Source organism: Ursus arctos, unplaced genomic scaffold (assembly GCF_023065955.2).
Source record: "Ursus arctos isolate Adak ecotype North America unplaced genomic scaffold, UrsArc2.0 scaffold_11, whole genome shotgun sequence".
Lineage (NCBI taxonomy): Eukaryota > Metazoa > Chordata > Mammalia > Carnivora > Ursidae > Ursus > Ursus arctos.
Genome location: NW_026622775.1, coordinates 32,315,821 through 32,339,519, shown reverse-complemented (window position 1 = coordinate 32,339,519; position 23,699 = coordinate 32,315,821). Strand labels below are relative to the sequence as shown.

Sequence of the window (23,699 nt, the reverse complement as noted above, 5' to 3'; positions counted from 1 at the left end):
TAAGATAAGTATGGTGCTGTTGAGGGAGCCTAGAAGCCAAATGGTTATTTCCCTAAAGCCCTGTTTGTAAAAGGCTGCTTTTTTATTCAAGATCCCCCATCCTCAGTGCCCTGGCCTTTTTTGCCCTTGAGGGGCATGGGTTTATCTCTTCCATTTTCTCTATGAAGAGTCTGCAGAGGGTACAAGGGGTAAGATTTCATCAAAGGAGAAGGTATGCTTCCATCAGGCTATATTGGGTTCTAGCTATAACATTTATTTTTAATTGCGAGGAAAAGACAACTTATGAGCATGTGCAGTCTTCCTTTTTGATGAAGGAAGTATACAGAGCAGAGGAGCAAGCCTTTCCATAAGCCATTGGGACATCTCAGGGGTTAAGATAATGCTTCCCTGTGAGCCATCGCTCTCTATATAAAGGAACACTAACCCCCCACCTAAACCCCTGCTCACAGCGTGAGTTGACCATTTACATGTAGCTCAGCTGCGGGGCAGACAACATATAAAGCTTCTGTTATTTTTGGCTTCTTTTTTGGAAGTGCCTAGTCCAAGGTATATTTATTTATTTATTTATTTATTTATTTATTTTTTAAAGATTTTATTTATTTATTCGACAGAGATAGAGACAGCCAGCGAAGAGGGAACACAAGCAGGGGGAGTGGGAGAGGAAGAAGCAGGCTCATAGCAGAAGAGCCTGATGTGGGGCTCGATCCCATAATGCCGGGATCACGCCCTGAGCCAAAGGCAGACGCTTAACCGCTGTGCCACCCAGGCGCCCCTCCAAGGTATATTTAACAAGTGTAAGTATGCATCTGATTTCACAGAGGGCAACATATTAATACCTATGATTTCTGAAATTAACAAATAATCCAGTAAAAGATTTTAAAACATTTTTATTTATATGAAAACAAGAAAATACCCCCCCCAAAAATCACAGCTATAAATTTAATAAAATGCTTTTACTGAAAAACCAGAAGGTTACACAAAATTAGGACCAACCTGGAATATCTTAAGCATATAACTACCATAAGAATATTGGATAGATAAAATCCATTTTTGTGTTGAACCATAACTATATTCATATTAATGTTAATAATAAGAATGTGCCTAGCATTCTAAATACACTGCTTCATATAATCTTTACAACAAATCTATGAAATATGTCCTTTTACGTCCATTCTAAAGATTAAAATGTAGAGACTCAAAGAGATAATTTATCCAAAGTCACATAACCCCTTAGGCTGGATCCAGCTTTCAAATATAGTGTTATCTTGAGTGTTTGAGTGAAAAAGTCATTCCTCTATGTTCTTTATGCTACACTGTGTGGTTTCTCCCCCAAGCCTCACTTTCTTTTGCTAATGTAAGAACAGAAAATAGAGATGTGGAGATTCCTGTCAAAGTCCCCGGCCCCCGTCTCCTTTGCTTGTGGCCATTGCTTTGTTCTGGAGGAAAGAGTATAAACTTTGTTAGATGCCACTAACACTGAATGGCAAGAAGAGAAGTGAAATGGAGTGAGGCAAGAAAAGTGATCTGACTTCAAAGAAGAAGGAGTTCTTAAGAGAAAGAGAGAGTTGCTAGGAGTCAATTGTGAATTCACAGTATCCCGGTGGCTCCTGCCCCTGCTCTTATGAAAGCCTATGGCAGGCATCTCTGCTCATTTGCACACTCCATATCAAATGCAGGTCCTAGAACGTTAGGATTTGGTCAAGGCTGCTGAATTCGAAGGCACTTGAATGAATAGTTGTGTTCTGCTTCTGATGATTATTGCTGAGACTGAACTCTTTGATAGCAGAGTCTAGAGACAGTTTGAGGCTTCCAGCCAAAGTTGGCTAGAATGATGACAAGGCTGTGTGGACTCAAGAGACTTGACGTGATTTAGAAATGACCGCTGAATGAAACAAAAACTGATATTTTATGAAAACAGTATTTCTGCATAGAGAGAATATTTAACTTAACAAGAACTCTGCAGACCCTGCCCCTTAGCTCCTGGACCCTCGTATATTAGAACTACAGGAGCGAAAGATGATCTGTGCTATCTTCCTAAGACGCCAAGTAGTAGCTTGGAGCATCTCGAGCAGAGGTTAGAAACCTCTGGTCCTTAGGCCAAATCTAGTCACAGAAGTATATTGTGTGGTTCTTACAGCTTTAGCCTACACAGTGACTGGGATTTCAAGCCCCAGACAAACCCTCAAATCAAGCCACAGTGGGTTTTCATTTCTTCGGGCAATGAATTTGAATAGAGGTCCCCTCTGTTAATACAGCATAGGCTTTCCAGTTTGCTCAGTGCCTAGGCCTCCCCCCAGATATCGAAGCTCCATTTATTTTTATCCTTGCATGCATACTGAGGATTCCCTTCCATCGAGTGAGAGCTGTCTCCTGTATGAATCCGAGCTGGGGATGAGGCTGGGCATCTCATTCAAAGCACTGGCAGTAGAAGGTGAACCCTCATGTTGCTAGTTACTATAGAAAAGTTAACAGGAAAAAAAAAAAAGGCTCAGAGCTCTTTTATATTTTTATTTTATCTTTTTTAAAGATTTTATTTATTTATTTGAAAGAGAGAGAGAGACAGCCAGCGAGAAAGGGAACACAGGCAGGGGGAGTGGGAGAGGAAGAAGCAGGCTCCCAGCAGAGGAGCCCGAGGTGGGGGCCCAATCCCAGAATGCCAGGATCACGCCCTGAGCCAAAGGCAGGCGCTTAACAACTGTGCCACCCAGTTTATTTTTTAAATAAAAGTTTTATATTATAGATTTTTAAAAAATACTCATTACTTCTATATTGCTATTTTTTCCCTTTTCAGTAAAAAGTAAAACAGTCTATTCAGTGGACGCAAGAACACTTGAATCCCAACCTATCAGCGTCTTCTATATGTAGTCTTCTGGACTTTGGGAACCTTTTTAAATAGCTCAGTCCAAAACAAAACCAGTAAATAGCTCAGTCCAAAATAAAACCAGTATATAAACTATATATATATATATATATATATATATATATATATATATATATATATATGAATGAATGATTTCAGAGAGGCATTTATTAACTACCCATTTAACTCAAGAAATTCTTAAATGAATAAAACAAAACAACAGAAGCAAACCCCAAAGCACTCTTTTAGTCTTATGAGTTGAGAAAGGCCATTTATACAGAGCAGAGTTTTGTTCGGGTAATGGGCAGTAGTTGGAAGACTGAAAAATAGAGTTTCCAGGCTTCTTTATTAGCTACCAAACAATTCGTATGCGGGTTAGACTTTATAGTGATCAAATGAGTAGTATCTCCATGAAGCAATCCAATCCAATCACTCACCGTTTATCACCCCTCCAGTGGGACAGTTTCAGTATGTATAGAGCCATGGGGTGTATGGGTTTCACTATATGAAATGCAATGACTCATGCACTGGTTTGGTATTTACAAAGAAATATTGGACCTGGTGACAGCGTTTAAGGAGGTATCTGAATATGACTGAGTCAATAAAAAAACATTTTACAAAATAATAAAACACTAAATATTGGTAGATGTTGATATTCACATAGGTAAATATTAGTATTATAATACTGGTAAACTTTATTTTACGTAAAAAAGTCCATTAATAAAAAGGGGCTAATGTCTTTTTCAACTCCACCCTAAGAGACAGGAAAACAGAAGAAGACACTCCATGAAGAAATGGAGTGTCTAAGAGTTTGTGACTTAACATCACGTAACTAAAAAACAAGGAATGTGGGAATAGAGCTCAGGAGTTCTGAATGATCTCAGGGTCTTTTCATGATACCCTCCTGCATCCTACTGAGAGAACAGAAAATCCTCTGGGCTGTTGGGAAGAAAAGAGATATGCGCTGCCCAAGACACAAGTTTAGTTTTTGTTTTCTATGTCTGTTTTTAAATATAGAATATAGAGAAATACAAAATGCCCGTTATTGCTGTTTTTGCTTCTTCAGTATTGGGATATCTGTAAATTGGGTTGGACAGAGGATTTAAGTTTGATGAAGATTTTCTGTTTTTATTAGGAGTGAGTCTGAGAGTTTCACTGATAAAATGGAGAATAGCTGCTCACTTCTGGGAAATAACCACAGCCCACAGTCGAGCCTGATAAGAAATCTAAAAAGGAGTAACTCATTTTGAGCAAAGGTGTCATAAGCTCATCAGGTAGAGATGAGGCTACAACCGGGAAGAGGGCAAGAGGCGTGTGTTTGAAGTGAAAAAACTTCAGCTTTAAAATCCAGGGACAGATACAGTCAATATCAGTAAGTGGAGAGAAAGCTGTATGCTCTGAGCAGAAAACCAAGCGAATGAGGGATGAAGTTAAACACATTCATAAGGCAAGTAGAGGAAATGATCAAAGTAACCACCGAAGAACAGTAAAGTCTAAATCTAGCTTTTTTTTTTTTTTCCTTCCGGAGATATGTTGACATTGAAACCTCGCATCAGTTTCCTAAAACTGTAGATCTCTTGGGTCAGACAATAAAGAATCATGGCAGTGGGTCTTCCAAAGAGAGATGCCATTGTGTAGGAGAGGAATTCAGTAAGCCAGGAAAAGAAATAGAGCTAATGGGGAATGATGTAAACAAACCACCAGGGTTGTAGTAATGGGAGTGTGAGTGCTTACTATTTCTAAGCCTCTAGCTCTTAATATGTAAAACTGAAATAGTAAGTCAAAGTTCTGTGTTGAGAAATCAAAAGCTAATTAGCAAAATGCCTCAAAAATCAGGAGGGCTAAATAAACTATAGCTGTTACTTTTTCCACATATGCTCTCCTAAGCTCTCCTGCATTGATAGAGGCATTTAAATAGAGGTGGTTTAAGGAAGGAAAAATCATGACAAAATACCATGCAGGAATAAAAGGATCTCCAAGTCTGGCAAGAAGAGTTAAGAAGGTAAAAAATTTTGCCCAGCATTGCCTAGCTAATAGGACTAGGCAAAAACCAGACCTATTTGGTTCCAAAGCTCCTGCTTTTTCCTCTATCCCATTCTGCTTCTATAAACGAGATATCTGTAAGCCACTGAGAGGTGATAATTGCATTTAAAATTTCCTTTGCTTTCAAGTTTCGGATTTAAGCCGTAGTGCCTCGGTCTCAGTGGATGAAGGTCCTGTAAATTGGGGCAGTGGCAGAGCATAGTTTAAATGCACCCCTCCTTCTGTCCCTTCCTGCAGCAGTCAGAAGTGTGGGGTAAGGATGATACAGAGTCCTGCACATTCTCACTAAGGATCTAGATCCCAGTGTCCTCCCAGCCTGCCTTAAGCTGCCAGCTGAGCCTAACTTGAACCCCCTCTGGTGAGGACACTTTGCATCAGACTTAGCCATCCAACTCCAGGTAGTAAAACTACTATTTCAAAGCCAGGGGACAAGAGATGTTGGACATGATGCAAAGGAATATATTTTTGGATTTTTCCCCCCAAACTGTGGGGATGGTATGTGGGAGGAGAAAATATTCAAGTAAATATGGTATGGTGCTGAGAGTCTGTAATATGAGCCTGGTGTCTCAAGAGAGTTCTTACATTTGTGGCCCCTGGGCAAGAATTAACCCATCCTTATTCCACATTTCTCGTCCCAGACTTGGCTGGAATCCCAGACAGAGGGCGTTTCTAACCCCTCCTCTGCGGCTCGCCTGTGGCTTGTGCGCTGCTTGGGTAGGGTAGCCCCTCTGCCCAGTTTCTGTCGCTGTGTTTGCTTGTAGCCAACAGACTGGTAACGACCAAGAGTGCATTGGTACGTTTGAACTACTCCCGCCAATGTCAATAAGGAACAGCATGAAGTTTCCCGGATATAGCCCGACTCAGCTTACTTTGTCTAGAGTGTGAATTGAAGCGCAGGGTTTAATGACTAATTAAGTCTCTCAAGTCCCTGAGCTGTGTGTGCAGAGTCACACGTTAGAGCTGGGATCCCAGGGCGGCCGAGACGAGCAGGAGCGGCAAATGTGGTCAGTGGAAATGAACTCTCAATGCAGCTCCGCAGCACGTGACTTCCTATTTCTGTAAGGTACTTCCAAGGGACTTCCTCTGTAAAAATCAGCCGGAGTCCCAGGAGATTTCCTTCAGCGCCGTCGCTAAGTTTACTTCCAGCTCGGGACAGAACTTTTCCCTGAGACACCGTGTTAGTTTTTCTTTCTCTTTCTGCTGTCATTGCCAGCATGCAAGGATCTTGTGGCCCCCGTTCGTGATCGGAAGCTGAATACACTGGTGCAGATCTCCGTGATCCACCCCGCGGAGCAGGCTCTGACAAGATACTCAAGCACGGAAATTGTGGAGGTGAGCGAGCGCGCCCCGTGCCTGCCTTCCTCTGCCCTGCTCTCGCCTTCTCAGCCTCTCCGTGGGTTTGAGCAAACAGCTGAAATAAGTTCGTTCATGGCCTGTAGCTATGCTAGGTTCCTGTCCTCTGTCATTTAGGAAAGCATACCTGAGGTTATTAAGCATGCATTGGTAACTTACCAGAATAAACAGATGAGAGAAGAGCTTTTTTCATAAGAGACCTTGTTTTTCTTTAGTAAATAGAAAAAAAAATCTCACTTTGACTCCTTAAATAGCTCACCAAGTAGAGAAATATATATATATATTTAATTAAATGTAATGAATACTTAATTTGGGAGGAATACAAGAGAGTCATTAAGTACCCGCAGAGAAGTCAAGTGTTCTCGCACTTTTCATTTTTTCCTGTGTTCTTCAGTCTGCCCCTGGAAACTTTATATTCTTTGCTATTTGTGTGTGTCTTTTTAAAGTACCATGTTTTTCAAAGAAAGGTAGATGATTAATTTGAGAAACTGTAATGTTTCTAGCTAAAGGGTGTAAATATTACTCATCAGATGAGAGATTTCCTATTTACATTTATTGTTACTAATATAACATTCGAAATGTGTCGGGAGGAAACTTGTTATTGTATTGGATCAGATTCAAAAGAGGAAGTGTTTCCCTTTTGATTATTTTGTTCTCATCAGGCATATTTCACGAACTTAGTGAATGAGAAATACTGGAACATCTGGGGCTACAGAAAGTGTACTTAAACTCCTTAGCGCTCCGTGCCTTTTTGCAGACTTGTAAGCCCTGTCTGTTTTGACTGAGGAGTTTCTCTGTAAAGAACTAAGTAGTCTACCCCAGACCAGGTTTGCTCAGTGCTGGCCTGGGCCTGGCCACCGGAGTAAATGATTCAGACTGAACTCGACTCATTTCTCTGATGGGAATGACCCGGATCCTGCATGTAGCCTTGAGTCTGTCTGCCCTTGGGACACTTTAGGTGACAATGCTGGTGTGATTTGTAGTTAATGCCGTAGTTGAATTAACAAAAACAGTGTCATTCATATAGCGAAAACTTGACTAATATTGTAAACTTGTTCATTTAGATTAAAAAAAATTCAAGTATTATTCCAGTTTAATTATTCATAAATTATTGCCAAAACTTAAAAGAAATGCTTTTGACACATTTCGGTTGTTCATGCTTGAACATACATCGCCGTTTGCGTCTGTTTCATTGACTGTCTTTTTCCAAAGTGTCTAACACGGAGCTGAACAAAAAGTATTTGTTGAATAAAAGGAGAAAGAATGAATGACTAAATGAATAACTTGGGCTTTCAGAAACTCCTAGGCACCTGGTTTACTGAATTCTAGCAAACATTGCAATGATATTGGGCAATATACATATTTAAATATAGATGTAAAATTTAATGTTGGATGTCAGCTCCCTCAAAATGAGTTCTGAGGCATTGAAATACCCCAGGCACTGCATCCTGAGCTAGCATTTTATAGCCCCAAATCCATCATATTTAGTTTCGTTCATTAGTTTTCAAATCGGTTTGAGGAAAAACACAGCCGAACATCTAAAAACAAATGGACATCATCAGAGCATGGCTTTGAACTGAATCATTACAGAAAGGAAGTGAATGGTTCTTTATGAGAAAATAGTTTCATTTTAATTTGATCAGTCAATATCTTAGATTATTTGCATGAATTTCAGGTTAAATCCATTGAATGTATTCTAAATGGACTGACAGCTGACCCTAAGGAAGGGTTGTGCATATAATGGAAGTAAATTGTTTTCCAGGCTATGAGCAGCTCTGACACTGATGAGGTGCCATTTACTATCACCAGCTCTATCAGTATTTGGGGCTGTGGGCCTTGCCGTCACCCATGAGCCTCATTTGGCGATTCGGACCGCTCTTCCAATAGAACCATTTCCTAGAAAAACAAACAGACTCAGACACACGTTCTGCATTCTCCTGTGTCACTGCATGGGGCCAACTGCAGTTGCTGCTTTATTGAATCAAAGTTGTCTGCCTGTGCTGTTACAGGGAACAAGAGACCCACTGTTCTTGACTGGTGTCACATTCCCATCTGAGTATCCCATCTATGAAGAGACCAAAATAAAGTTAACAGTCTATGATGTCAAGGATAAGTCTCATGACACTGTAAGTACTTGTACTTATTTCTTTTTTGGGGGGGAAAGGAGTTATGCTTTTCCAAACTATTGGGTTTGGCTATAACTGGCATTTTTCAGAGAGGGTATTTATAACTGTGTTTATGCTTGTCTTACATTTATAGTTTGCTGAGGTTTCCCCCACCCACCCCTCCGCACCCAATTCATCTGGCTTAGTGCCAAATTGGCAATTGGTTAGGAGCAAAAAGCTTTCAGAACAGATTTTTCTCTTTCCCAGGAAGGCTGGCTTGATCTCTTGGTTTACCTTTCTGTTGTTTTAAGGAGCTGCTGAAGGAGTCATAGTGTGGGCAGAAGGCAAGTGGAAGAGATGAACTTCATATGCTGCTTCAAAACTTTCTAGATTTGTAATTCTTCTAAAACAGGAGGTTGATAAAGTGCTCCACCTTCACAGTTTATTGTGGATGAGACTGTGTAGAGAGACACTCCCTCTATTTTCCTGAAGTTGTTCCTGTCACCAAAGCAAACAGAGAGGGTAATGAGAAGCATTAGGCACACATTTTAATTGGCCTCCTTAACTGGAGGTCATGTAAAGCCCCGGTGGTCTTTTGTCCTAAATTCTTCAGTCTTCCTACAGAGTCTGACTTTTCTTCCACCTGAATCAGACTGCCTGGCTAGACAGTCAAGGACCCAGGCACTATTTCTAGAGGCCATTCTTAAAATTCCTGGACAGAAGAGAATGCTGTTGGGTAGGTGCTGGGAAAGGGGTGGCTTGAAAGGGGCCCTCTCCTTTAAATCTCTCCTGTGCACATGAAGTTCTGCCTGTTTTCAAGGCAGGGAAGCTATGGCAGTGTTGATGATCAATAGTGAAGCACATGCCAGAGAAAATTGAACGCAGGGAGGCCTTTAGGTTCCGGTAGAGTTCCTGTTGAAGCTAAGCTCCTGTTGAAGCTGGACACAGAGTATCCTGCATACCTCGTCTGGGGAAAACATCACTCTAAACTCCACCCTCCTGTAGGTTATGGTTCAAATAGATCGTGGGAGGAGGTGATGCAACTGTGCAGGGGACTAGTAAGCAGAGAAATGATTAGGATGATGGGAACTGCAGGATTTTCTGTCCCTCCAAGCACACGATTAGAGTCAATCCCCCCCGGCAATCCCAAAGCATAGACAGGACAGAAAATGGCAAGGGCAGAGGTCCAGGAACACTATGTTGCAAAGATGCATGTTTCCCCTAAACTCTTGAGTTTGCGAAGTCCTTAGAAACATCAGAATTAGAAATTTTAAATACCTAAGGTGTTCCTATCCCCTTTACTCTCCCTCATTTAAAATGTGCATGGATGTTAATGCTTTAGGGATAGATAATTAGCTTACTCATTAAATATGCTTTTTGTTGGCTTCTATTCTGGAAGCTAATTATTTAAGGTCCTTTAAAGACTTCCTTCCTTGATCAGAGGTGTCATCACATAAAAGTATTGGGTGAACTGGAATCCCTGCTATGAAATAAAGACTTGTGAAATTTGAACATACTTAAGAAATGCAACCAGCTTTCATTTACTAAGAGCTGTTAATTAAGGCATAACCCCTTCCTTAAAATAACTAACAATTAGCCCTGGTGATGGAAGTGTAAACAGAAACACAGTTTATTAATATGCTAATAGTCCCCATGGACATACAGTCTTTACCCTGGTGCTCCTTCTCTCATTTCTTAAGATTTTCTTTGGGGTAGAGGAGGGGGGAAGGGGAAGCAGGAAGTGGTTTTCAAGTACAGTTTATAGTTGTGAGCACCTAACAACCCAAAATATTTAAGATCATAGTACTTTTAAGGCCTAAGAAATGAGAAAATGTGTATGTGTTTTAGAAAATTAATGAACTATGTGCATGTATTTAAAAGTAGTTTAAATATTTGATCCTAGCAAATCATTGATCATGTTAGGCTGACCCAGAACAATGAGATTTTTCTACTGACTGAATACTAATGAGTTGAGTCAGATGACTAAGTTGCTTGCCCTTTCCTATTGATCATTATTTGGAATTCATTAGTCAAATAAATGTGTTACTTTGCCATTTCATATTCATCTGCGTACCTATTAATATTAGATATTTTTAAAGAGAAATGATAACCTTTCATCTGTGCCCTTGATACAGCTATTATGTAACTGGTGGTGGTTCTTGTATTCCTCTAAACATTGGACCTAAGATTGATTATCTCACTTGGTAACTTCAACAGATATGCAGTTAATCATTGTAACCAATGAGAAGAGTCTGTCCATTCAGAATGACTTGTTTCCTCCTACTACATCCTTCACTCTCCTCATTCACTATAGTAAGTCTTGCACTGTGGCAGATGGATAGATAATGCTTGGCAGGTGGGGTGGTGGGGTATGGTGGGTGACAGGGTCATTATAAAAATTAGAGTGACTTTTTTACTATTTTCCTCATCATGAGGAAATAATCTGTTTTCTCAGAATGCGTGGCTCTAACATCCAGCTGTTTGGTGGGGACTTCAAAGCTTGAAATTGAAGCCCATGGCTAGGATAGGAGAGCCCAAGTTCAAACAGCGAAGCTGGTATCTTCTGGATATATACTGGTTGTAGGCTCTATTTTAAACTTCCTGGAAACTGAAACAACATAGACACAATTGTTTTTAGCACATTGCTCACAGTGTTCAGCTCTAGGGAATCAGGCTGGGACTATGGGTCTTTCATATGTTACAGAAAAAACTGGGAGGAAGGTGAAATTTATATAGGAAAAGAACATCGCCATCAAACTTTGTCTTTTTCCCTTCCTTCCCAAGCAGCTGGTATTTGGGGAGATACTGAACAAGGCTCTTTCAACACCACACCAAGGATAGTCCTCAATCTGCAAACATATAATGAGGTCACAAAATTGGTCTTGCTCATGGTAGAAATTTGAATTTCTATGCATTTTGCAGGAGTACACATTGCTTCATTTGTTCTGTCCGTAGAGTTAATAAATGTTTGCTGTATCCCCAACTTGTTAGATGCTTAGTTTATAGGACGGAGTCCTGTGTCCAGTAGATACAGACATTTCTCAGGTGAGGATATATGTCCTAAGATATTTTTTACTGCCAGTTACTAGTGACTCTCCATTTGTACTTTTCAGGAAAAAGTGACCTTATCAAGATTGGATGTAAATTTATTACATTTGTGTGAGTTATATGTCCAAGGCAATTTATTTCTAGTACAATTCCCTACACGGAAGTGTCCAGTTAAGTTTTGTGTGTTTTTCTGTGGGAAAGAAATTCATTTACATTTAGTATACTCCGACTTGGTTTGATTTTCTCCACTAACTTCTTAGAAGGTTAGGTCTAATTACACTCGTTGAGATACAAATTCTGTAAACTTGCCTTCTCTTTGTAGAAGATATGGTGCAGCTGGTAAGGAAAAGAAATTGATACTATTGATCACTAAGCACATACCAAGTACTGTGTTTAACATGTTATACATGGTTTCTTCTTTAATCTCCAAAAAATTCTTTGAAGGAAGTATTACCTTGCCTATTTTAAAGATGAAGAAATTGAGATTCTGAAAACTAAGTAGCCCAAGTCCAAGATCCTTTCTTCTGTCCAGGGTACACAGGTTGTTAGGATCACCCTCACTTTCACTCCCACACGATGGTATTTTTACTTCAGCTGATGCTTTAAAAGCATTCTTCAGTTAGATCTTCAAAATTGATAATTGAGAAAAATATGTCAGTATGCCCGTATAGGGGGAAAAAACATAATCAAGATTTTTAAGCACTTAGATTAAGCATGTATAACTAATTGCAAATGTCTGAAGAAGTTTTATGAAGTAGCCAACTAGTATTCATAAAAGAATAGCTGTTATTACCTGTTGTAAAATGGTTACGTTTACGTCTTAAACTTTTTCTTCTGTCCCCCTGGACCTCTCCTTTTGTGTATATCGCATGGTCCTCTCAGCTTGTTGGTTCACTTTGCCTTTTGCAATGCTTGGTCTCCACTGTAACATAATTTGCAAGGGGAGTTACTAATTCCATATAGAAATAGTTCAGTGTTCTAAGATATTGCTGCCCTTCATAAATAATTTCACTTCCTTTCTATCTGTTGATCAATGGTGTATATTTACAAAGAGGGTATGTATATTTTAGTGAGGCATAATTTACATATAACAAAATGGACAGATTTAAAGTGTTCAGTTCAATGAGTTTGATGGTTGCATATGGCCACATAACCTCTACCCAATGCAAGATATAGAACATTTCCATCATTTCAGAAAGTTCCTTTGTGCCCTATTCTGGTCAATCGCCACCCCACATACTCTGAGGCAACCACTTTTCCATATTTACCAACGTGGATTTGTTTTGCTTGTTGAAATTTATGTGAATAAAATCATGCAATATGTGTTATCTTGTGCTCGGTATCTTTAGCTCAACGTATTTTTGAGGTTCATATATGTTGCTGAATGGTATTTTTACTGAATGGTATTATGTTGTAGTGATACAACAGTTTATTCATTCTCTTATTTACATTTCTCTACATTTAATTACTTACAGCTTTTGACAACAATGAAAAAGTGTCTATGAACATTCGAGTACAAGTATTTGTGTGGATATTTGTTTTTATTTTGGGAGGTAAATACTGAGGAGTTAAAATTGTTAAGTCATAGGGCAGATGCATGTTTAACTTTTCTAGGAACTTCCAGCTGTTCTTCAAAGTTATTATATGACTTTATTCTCCTACTCTTCTTTCTGTGTGAGAGTTCTACTTAACCCCACCAATGATGATATTGTCAATCTTTTTCATGTAGCATTCTAGTGGGTATCAAGTGGTTATCTTCTTGGGTCTTAATTTGCATTTTCTTGATGACTAATTCTGTTATGCACCTTTTCCTGTGCTTATTGGCCATCCATCTATCTTTTTTTTTTTTTAAAGATTTTATTTATTTATTTGAGAGAGAGAGAGAGAGGAATAGAGGGAGAATGAGAGGGTGAGGGGCAGAGGGACAAGCAGATTACCCACTGAGCTAGGAGCCAAAGCAGGGCTTGATCCCAGGACCCTGAGATCATGACCTGAGCTGAAGTAAGACACTTAACTGACCGAGCCACCCAGAAACCCCTCTTTTTTTTTTTTTAATGACTTCTCTATCCAAGACTTTACCCTTTTTAAAAAGTGAGGTTTTTCATTGTTAATTTGTAAGAACTTTTCATATATATGGATGTAAGTGCTTTTATGAATATATGTGTTACAAAAAAAAAAAAGAAAAAGGATATGTGTTACAAGTCCCCTCTCCTCCCTTTGGCTTGCCTTAGAAGTTCCTTAATGATGTATTTTGTTGTTCCGAGACTTTAAATTCTGAGTAAGTTCAGTTTATCAGTCTTTTCATTAGTGCTTCTTGTGCCCCCCCCAAAGACCATTATGCCTTAGGTCATGAGAATATTCTCCAGAATCTTCCTTCAAAATGTTTTATTGTTCTAGTTTTTACATTTATGAATGAAATAGGAATCAGTTATTTTCCCCTATGTAGATATCTAGTTATTGCAGCACTGTTTGTCAAAAATACTTTTTTCTTCACCAAATTTAGTAGGTGCCTTGAGTAGAAATTCAGTTGTCTACTGAGAGATGCAGATTTATTTTTCGATGATCTGTTCTGTTCCATTGATCACTTTGTCTAGCTTCATGACAATAACATGAGTATTGTAGCTTTGTAGTAAGTCCTGAAATCAGGTCATTTAAGTCCTCTATCTTTGCCAGCTTTGTTCTTTTTATCAAGGTTTTAATTTTTGTTTTGCCTATCCTAACAGCCTTAGTTTTGCCACATAGCTTGTCAGTTTCTTCAAAAAGCCTGTTGGGATTTTGATTGGAATTGTGTTAAACCTATAGATCAATTTGGTGGGAATGAACATCTTAAAATATTGAGTCTGTGGATCTGTAAATATGGAAGGTATATCATTCCATTTATTTAGATATTTGAATTTTATCAGCAATATGTTTGTGTTCAAATCATTTGTGGTCATAATACATTTTAAGACAGGTATTTTTGGTAGTTTTGCAAGCTAACATACAAGGTATTTTTAAGTATATAATTTTAAACTCCTGTTATTAGATAGAAATACGATTATTTTTTTGTGTGTTATTCTTGTACCCTGCAGTCCTGTTAAACTTCACATGAGTTCTAAAGAACTTTTTTAAGACTCCACAGGGTTTTGTAAATATATGATCATGTTATCTGTGAATAATGAAATATTTATGTTTCCTTTTCCACTCAAAGTGCATTTTGTCTTTCCTTATTGCACTAGGTAGGTGCAATAGGACTTTCAGTACAATATCGATCAAAGTGGTAACAGTAGAAATTCTCATTTTGTTTCCAGACTTAAAGTAGAAGTGTTCAGTATTTCACCATTAAGTATGATCTTAACTGTAGGCTTTTCATAGATGTCTTTTATCAGATTGAGGAATTTCCCTCTATCCCCAAATGCCTGCGAGTTTTTACCATGAATAGTGTTGAATTTAGTCAGACTTTTTTCGTATATAGTGAGATGCTCAAATGTTTTTCTTACTTATTCTTTCAATGTAGTGAATTACATTAATTGTCTCTGAAAGTTAAACCAGCCTTGGATTCCTGGAGCAATATTTTCACTTTGTAGCAATCTCACCACTTTCTCAAGCTTCAGCCTAGTGTATGGGGAAATCAACCTCTGCTCTTCTGCCTTACATTGGAGAAAGCCCCGTGCAGCTCATTGGTGAATATCTCCACTCTCCTGCACATTGAAACGCCCTCCTTCAGTATGTGACTTTCAGCGGGAAGGAGTAGGTGGATGGATGCTATGGCTAGGGCTCCCCAGGATTCAAATCTCTCATGCCAGGTAGTATGTGCTCAATAAAGGTCCAACTGGTTTCTAAGGAATAGCCACCTCCTCCTGCTGCTCAGCCAGGAATAATATGGGCCATGGGCATTTCTTCCTCCAGGAAGGGTCTGTCATTCCCTGCATTTCATTTCTCTTTGGTTTATTTACACCCTCAGTTTTCTGATGGGTTTAACAAAAACTGTGATTTTGTAGATTATCTGACTTCTTAGTGTTACTATAGGGGTGACAATCTCTTGCAAGTTTTTGCATCTTAACCAGAAGCAGAAGTACTACAAATTTAAGTTCTTTCTTTTAGCACTTATGCAACTTTGTATATATTTGCATTTCCATCTCCATCTTTTTCCCCTCCTCTGTAGTTTACATATCGAGTGCATTACAGTTCATGCTGCTCTTTACATTGTTTTTCCTTTTCTCTCTTATTCCTGTTCTCACTCTGCTACCGTCTTCATTCGCACAGTACTCCTTCTGTATCATCTGTCCAGGCATTTTGTTTGTTTTGTTTTTTTGTTTTGTTTTGTTTTGTTTTTGTTTGGGCTCCCACAATAGAGGAAAGAATATTCAATACCTCCTTACTTTCCATAAGAAAATAATGATGTTGGCATGGAGAAAGACTGGCTATTTGACAGTGAAATAAGAAAATTAATTGATTCATGAAGCAAAGTATGTTTCTTACAAAATCTTTTGACCTTAGCAGAGTGGCTGTTTGATTGTAAGGTGCCAACACCCTTATTTCATAGAGGTCAGCAGAACTGTACTTTGAGTATTTTCACACTTGGCTCTCTACAAATGTGTGAGTTTCAGAAACATTGTTTAACCCAATTAAAAAAAATAGACAAAACAATAATACCTAGGATTAATTTGCCTTTTTGCAGTTAAAATAGAAATGATGAGGTAGGGCCACTTTCCATTCTCTTTTCAAAGCTGGGAAACTTAATGTTAATCACAAACATAGAGAAGCATAACTTACCCTGTGTTTCCTAATGGATTCTTATTCAACTGAGTCCTATCTCCATTGAACATTCAAGAATGGTAATTTTTTACTCTCTTAAGTTTTTGAGCAGTGAGCACTTTTATTTTTAAGAGTCATGAGATATCACTGGGAAGAGTGGTTGGGGGATAAACAGGGTAATTCTAGTTTGAGCATGTTGAGTCCACAAACTGGAATTTAGTCATGTGTCTATAAATCTAATTTGACGGGGGTTGCCCAGAAGTTTTAGGAAACTCTCTGATCTCTCACGATAAGGGAGCAGAAATTTAGGCAGTTAGATTTGACCTAAGATTTGACCTAAGAACACAACCTATGTACATAGGGAGCACTTTAATACCAAAATCTGATGAATGTATTTTTAAGGCAATAACCAAATTTCCATTAAAAACAAAGGTACGTAAATTATAATTAGTATTCAATAGAGTTCATCTGTGTGGAAAAAGAAAAATATGATCTGAAAAGCAAAATGGTTCAATATCAGTATGTCTATCAACATGATCCATTTTATTAATAACTAAAGGAGAAAACTCATTTGATTCTGTCAATGGATGCTAAAGATACATTTAATAAATCTAGTGGCCCCATCTAATAAAAAAAGAAATGGATTATATTATAGAAATATAATAAAAATCTATCCCAATAAGATAATATAAATGTTCTAAACAACGAAATGCTAAAAATCATTTCAACTAGACACCACATTAACCACTCTCATCAATATTATTCAGCACTTTCTTAGAGGCTATAGAAAATACAATGAGAAAATTATATTACTTATACAAAACTTAGAAGGCAAGAAGCAAAACTGTCTCTCTATTGATATGATTAAAATATCTAGAAAGTCCAAGAGACTTTAGATAAAAACCAAATATGATTAGGTAGGTTGGTTGGTTATAAGATCAATATATTTAAAAGTCAATAACTTCCTTCTTTTATAGCATAAATTACATAGAAAAGTTTAAAATTTATTGAAGACTATAAAATAAGGTCTTTACCAATAGGAAAACTTAACTTGTGTTAGAAAAAATTATAATTACCATAGAAGAGAAATTGATCTAAATTTAATTTATAAATTTAATACAGTTGCAAATAAAATATCATAAGTATTCTTATGGAGAGGGTTTTGGGGGATTGGATAAAATGATCTTAAAATTTACTTTACTTTACTAAATCAATATCCAAGAACAGCCAAGGAAGTTTTTAAAAATAGTAAGATTTGCCTGATCAGGCATCAAAACAAAACATAATGAAAGCTACTGCAGTCAAATCTGTATGGTTTGATCATAGGAATGGACAAATAGAGAAGTGAGACAGAATATCAAATCCAAGAGCAGATTCCAGGATACATGATAATTAACTCCATGGGATGGTTTAACTTGGCAGGTAAAAAGAATGGATTGTTTAATACAAAAAGTATTGGTTAGATGACTACATTTTAGGTAGATTAATTAAGTATAGAAACTAAATTGTATTAAAGCTCTTATAAGATAGTTTAAAAGACTGTACAATCTAGAGGCAAGAGGTAGGGAAGGTTTTCTTAAGAATGGGAGTCCAGATAGGTTGGCATTTGACTCTATGGACATCTACACATTTTACACGAGAATATATGGCAAAAACGAGAAAGAAAAAGTAGATATGGACTATTATATGCAAGTCAGAGATTGGTGGATTAATCCCTGTATTATATAAAAAGTTCTTCCAAGTTTAGAAAAGCATATTTGAAGAGATAATCCTCAGAAAAATAAATTCAAATGACCAAGAAACATTTAAAAGTGTCGTAACTATATTTTCTTGGAAACACAAATTAAGATAGCAATGTGATCATCAATTTTTACTAACAAACTGACAAAAAATCTAAAGACCATTGCTGGCAGGGATGCGGGAAACAGTGTACTGTCCTGCACTGCTGATTTAATGTGAAATTTTACGACTTAAGAAAAAAACCAATATGCCAGCATTTATTAAAATAGAAAGTAAGTGTACATTTTGATTTAGCAATGTTACTCCTGGTTATTAACCTCTTAGAAGTAAAACACTTGTACTTGAGGATATATGGAAAAGGATGTTTGAGCATTGCTCAAATAGTGAAAAACCAGAAACAGGGTGAATGCCTATCAGTAGGGGAATGTGTGAATAAATTTTGGTGTGTCCAAATGAAAGATTATGAAGCCTTAGAAAAGGTGGTTGTAATTAATGGGAGCTCTAAAAGCAGGCTTGGAAGATTCAGGAGGGACTGCATAATTGAGAACAGCAAATGCCAAAAATAGTGTGTCATATAATTCCATTTTAAAAAATGCTAATAATGAAAAACGATTTTATATATGTTTGTGTGTTGTTTTTGTATTTAAGAAATGTACAATTGTGGATGACTGTCATGAGTATGTAGAAAATGTAGGCGGATGAAGGCAGTGGCTTGGGTGGGGGGAGGGGCCTGGATGATGAAGGCAGAGTAAAATAAGAGAAAAAGGAGAGCATGAAATAAAATAATAATGATCAACAGTCTTGCCAATGGATTTTCTGAAAGATTTCCTTATTTTTAATAAAATAAAATGAATGTAACTTTAAAAAATGACTGTCATTCCCATTACTTTTACACAAAATATGCCGTTCTAAGAGGAGTGCTGAAAGATTCAGTACAGGGGGTCTCAGGGGATCTGTGGGTTGTCCTGGATAAAAGGGAACTGCCACGAACAAGTGACAGCCCGGAGGAGTACTGGTGGGCACAGGGCCGGGGCTTCAGTGCCTGGGGAGATGGGAAGGATCACCTGTATGGACGGGAGGCAGCAGCTGATAATGTCACTGAGCCCCGTCAGAGCAGAAGAGGAGGAAAATGGCCATTGTCTACTTGATGAAAGCCCCTGGGAACTCCTCAAAACAATTAGGGGGTTCCTCGTAGGGGACCCTAGGATCCGCAGTCTCGGGGAAGTACCATCTTCCCATGCTACATTATAGACAGTAAGCTGTGCGATGCTTTCTGCTTCAAAGTAGATCTAGGAGCATAGCTCTTTCCAGCTCTTTCCAGCTGCTAAGGCCAGTCAAGGGATCTGATAACGGACCGCTGCGATTTGTGAGTCTAACTTGGACTCTGAGCTGAGTTATTTCTTCTTCAGTTTCTTTCCCTCATTCCTACCGTTTTCACGTACCTCCCAGTTGTTACCCTTTGTTCGGCGTCTTGGGCCTTCCGTGGCCGGCGGGCAGCCGGGTCTCCTTCACGCAGCGGCGGACTTGGCACCGCTGACGCGCAGGCGGAAGCTCGGTGAACACCCTCTGCGACGAGGGCCGTCCGAGCAACAGACCGACGTGGGCACCGAGGACACGTGTTTGGCTTCGGCTTCCCATTCTCTCTTGGTTCTGCAAAGCTGAAATGTGACGTGTTGCCAAAACATTTCTTCTGATGAGAAAGGAGCAGAAACTGGTGATTTAAAAGGTTAGACGGCTTCAGCTAGGAATAGCTTTTAATTACCGTAAGTTTATATGTGCGGCACAGTGGGAACAAAAGGAAATTCTAAAGAAACATAGGCTTTCCTTAGAGCCATTTGAATGGAATGATAATTACCACTAAGTTCAGGCTGGTATTTAAATTCATGTGAGAATTATTTTTAAACTTACGGAGAGGAGTCGTGTATACCAAGGCAGAAGGTGATGTCACGTCCTGAAAAATGGTAAGGGACATCTGTTTCCACATCACAAAGGCTTTCTTCTCATGTTGCCATGAGCCAGCTTACTTAGGTTTCATGACATTAAGTCAAGCTGTCTTTTAAGATGTGCTCATGGAAGTTGGAGCTAAGTGTTGAGGTGGCAGCTGTTCCTTGTATCGTGCCCTGAGGAATTCGGTGTGTGAGTTCACACAAATATTGGTCTTACATACCAACTTGGATAGTAGTTTTAAACCAGCCTTCGGAAGGCACTATGGATATTTGTTTAATCTGATATGGAATCTCTAGGGATAGTTACAATTTTAAATATTCCGATTTTTTGAAATTGCTATTTTGGTTATATGAAAAGGACAGATAGTCGTATTAGTGGTTTAAAATGTCTGAAAGCAGTTTCCCAAGAAAATCTTAATTGGATATAAACAAGAGCTCACCCACCTCAAACGGCAGCCATCCCCCATTCAGAGCATTTGAAGTAAGTATATGTTGTAGCTTTGTTTTTTCATTCCTGAATTTAAGTTGAGGCATAGTGAAATGTACATAGCGGCTTGCTCTGGTCTCAGGGCAGCAAAGAAACAGAGGCCTCATGACAGGCACTCTAGACAGTTGCATGTGTATTCACACATATACACAAAGTTTTAAATACGAATATGCACATTGAATAATATAAGGCTTTAAACATTAAGTAAGGATTTAAAATTCCAGGATCAAGTTCGTTTGTTGCAAAAAAAAAAAAAAAAAGCCAAAAATATCCTTAAGGTGATGCTAGTATTCAGAGAAATTTTCCTCTCTCTGTAAAGAGAACCTTTCCAGTTAGTGTAGCATATCTTTCAGATTCTGCTTCAATGCCTTCTCCATTTTGCTTTCTCCAGCATACATGTGCGATACTTGCTTTCCCTAGGCCTTAGCTTCTTTGACCTTGAACTTGCATCTAAAGAAGTATCTGAGAAAAGACAATGCCAAACTGGAGATGAGCTATTGCAATAAACCATAAGAGGCATCTGAAAATCCCACCAATGGATATAAAAACAAGATTTCTGAATGCTATTATGGGAAGATGCAGCGCACATAGTGTTGGAATGAACTATAGCAAGAACATTTTCAAACTGGGGATCAAGAATACAACACTTTGGGGCACCTAGGTGGCTCAGTTGGTTAAGCATCTGACTCTTGGTTTCAGCTCAGGTCATGAGCTCAGGGTCTTCAGGTTGAGCCCCATGGGGGTGGTGTGCACTAAGCAGGAAATCTGCTTGAGATTCTCTCTCTTCCTCTCCCTCTGCCCCTCCCCACCCCTGCTTGCATGCTTTCTCTCTAAAATAAATAAGTCTTTTAAAAAAAGAATATAACTCTTAGACCCCGCAAGGATTCCATCTTAATTGGGATGCCACATTGAGAGCAAAGAACATAAAGTTAAGAACTGAAAGCTCTAATCTCAGATTTGCTACTTAGTTGTACGACTTTAGATAAGTTATCCATTTGGGGGTCAGTTTCCCCAGCTCTAAAATGATGATCCGTCCTGGTCTGACTACTACTCGAATAAAAATAGACTAACACATGTAAAAGTGTTTTGGAAACTAAAATTGTAGTAGAAAGAGAAGTATCATCATTACTTATGCAGGTACTCTTCAGATATTATTCTTGTACTCAGGACATTCTTTCCTGAGTAACATTGATGTATTTCCAAGAGAAGGAATGGTGGTTTCATGGTATCAGACTCCCCCAGGTTGACCATGTTTCCAGTGAACTGATGGGTCTGGGTATCCCAGATGTTCTTGTCTGGTGATCCGTGGCTGGGTGCAGAGCCTATGCTGTGCACCGGCCATGTTTCAGTGTGAAACATACCAACAGCAATGAGTAGGAATCTGTTTTTCTCTGTTGTTATTTTAGCATTTTATTAATCTGACACTCTGAAGTTTGGTACTCCAACATTCATCCCCTGAGTGAGTGTGCCTTTCCAAAGGGGAGAAAAACTGAAAAAGATGGTTAGTACGAAGGCATGCCCACATTTTCCATTGTAGTCACTCTGATATTCTCCTTCTGGCTTGAGGTACAAATAGTGGTGCACCTGTGGGTCTGTCTTCTGAAACCACTGTGAAAAAGAATGTGAGAGAAAAAAAAACCCTCTTCTTTTTTAAGATTCACTTTCCAAATCATACTTATACCTGATGGACTGACCAGTGAATCACCTTGTCCCTCTTTTTCATTCTTCCAACTCTGAGTCATCATCCAGTTTGATTTTTGAAATATCATTCAAACTGCCTAAAATGAAAGGCTTTTATAGGATTCTTTGACCTTGGATGGAGCAGAAAGTAAAAAGCAGCGAATAAAGAATTTTTTTTCTACCTTCCTCACAAACTTACTTCATTTTCCTTCTAACGACATTTGTTAGACAAAAGATTAGCAGAATGTTTCTTCTCTAGCCTGACCTCATGAAATTCATGAATGCTTAACTAGATGAGATTGTTTGAAGAACTTCTGAGGCCATAGCCACCTAAAAATTGTGAAAAAAGTTTTTTTTTCCCCCTGTAAGGAAAATGGTTTAACCATTTAGACTCTCAGAAACATCAAAGATAGAGGAAAGTTTTGAGTGTTGTTTATTAATTAAACATCAGACCAAACTACAAGTGGTGTCATTGGATGGCAGATTAAAGAAGAGGATTATCTTACTTTATCCTAGCTGTACGTAACACTTCATCCTTATAACAGTGCTAATTCTTTTTGGGACATCACAGAAAGTAAAGAACAAATAAATGACATAAAACCTCAATTACAAAGAATTCGTCCCTACAGTATCACATCTGATCCTCCTAGGAACCCTTTTGTATTACACAAGGCCCTGTTGTGTCAGGTAGCTGGAAAGTAAATCTAGACAATTTTCTGAGGGTCACATTGAAATCACCAGAATCTAAGTTTTCTGCTGTTGAATCCACTGGACTGTAGGAAGTTTCTCAGGAATGATATTAAGGTCTCTAACTCTTTTAATAACTTGAGTTGATGATAACTTTCAATCCATCCACTGCTGAGGATAATCACATCTATAAATATGGTGAATTCCTCTTTAAGTAGACCTTCAGTAAAGGAAAGAAGGGGACTGTAAAGTCCCCTTTACTTTTTGAAAGTTTGAAGGCACTGTGGATATCAAGAGTAACTACCTTGTATAATGCATCTGGCTCATGGGGTCAATGTACCTGAGAACAGGTGCTAAAATGCCCTGATGGTCTTATGATTGTTCATTTCTATTTGGATAAGCATACCTTAGATCCCTATGTGATTGCTATGACCATTGTATGACAGTATTATTTGGTACCTGTCTCAGCTTAGCCAAGTTACAGAATGTGAGTCTTCAGTGTTGAAGAACGGACATCCAAAAGGAGCTAAGCTGTGTGGTCATCATGAGATCTTATCCTACGATGCTGATAATGTCAAGATAAAAATGGCCAAGTAAGGGGAAGAGCTATATATTTTAATGCTATTTCCTCTGATAAGTTCCTACAGATTATTTGCTATACTATGTTTAGTTGTGTCACAACTTATTAATTCACTTAAACATTTCTATACTTATTCTGTAAAAGGTTGCATGTATTAAGAAAGCATAAAGAGACGATGAATACATGGGCTTCTTTATAGCAATTTGATTTTTGTTACGATAAATTTGACAGGCGGGTGGGATATCCATGTGGAAATATCTAAGCAAGCATTTGGAAATAGGCGCTTGGAATTAAAGGAAAGTGACAAGATCTATATTGTCTAGAAATCTCTGCTTAACAGTAGGTCAAATAATTATTCCTAATTTTTTTTCTCACACAGCAAATGGGAAAGGTATAATACCATTGGATTCTGTCCTTTTTACATTAGGAGAGC

The 23,699-nt window shown here is 38.4% G+C and overlaps 1 protein-coding gene and 1 long non-coding RNA gene across 6 annotated transcripts in view; one reads left to right on the top strand and one right to left on the bottom strand.

Moving 5' to 3' along the window:
• The window catches only part of INPP4B (inositol polyphosphate-4-phosphatase type II B), a 738,855-nt gene that overhangs the window by 402,124 nt on the left and 313,032 nt on the right, over positions 1 to 23,699 (top strand). For all 5 annotated transcript variants that reach the window (XM_057310095.1, XM_026499399.4, XM_057310094.1 and 2 more), the window contains 2 exons: positions 6,117 to 6,235; positions 8,266 to 8,382. In XM_057310095.1, the coding sequence (XP_057166078.1) occupies positions 6,117 to 6,235; positions 8,266 to 8,382 (236 nt within the window). The remainder of the gene's footprint in view (positions 1 to 6,116; positions 6,236 to 8,265; positions 8,383 to 23,699) is intronic.
• LOC123001093 (uncharacterized) lies at positions 7,612 to 19,482 on the bottom strand. Its single transcript, XR_006409643.3, has 5 exons — positions 19,329 to 19,482; positions 12,203 to 12,331; positions 11,864 to 12,034; positions 8,656 to 8,859; positions 7,612 to 8,321 (listed from the first exon to the last, which is right to left on the bottom strand). It is a non-coding gene; the product is annotated as an uncharacterized LOC123001093 (long non-coding RNA).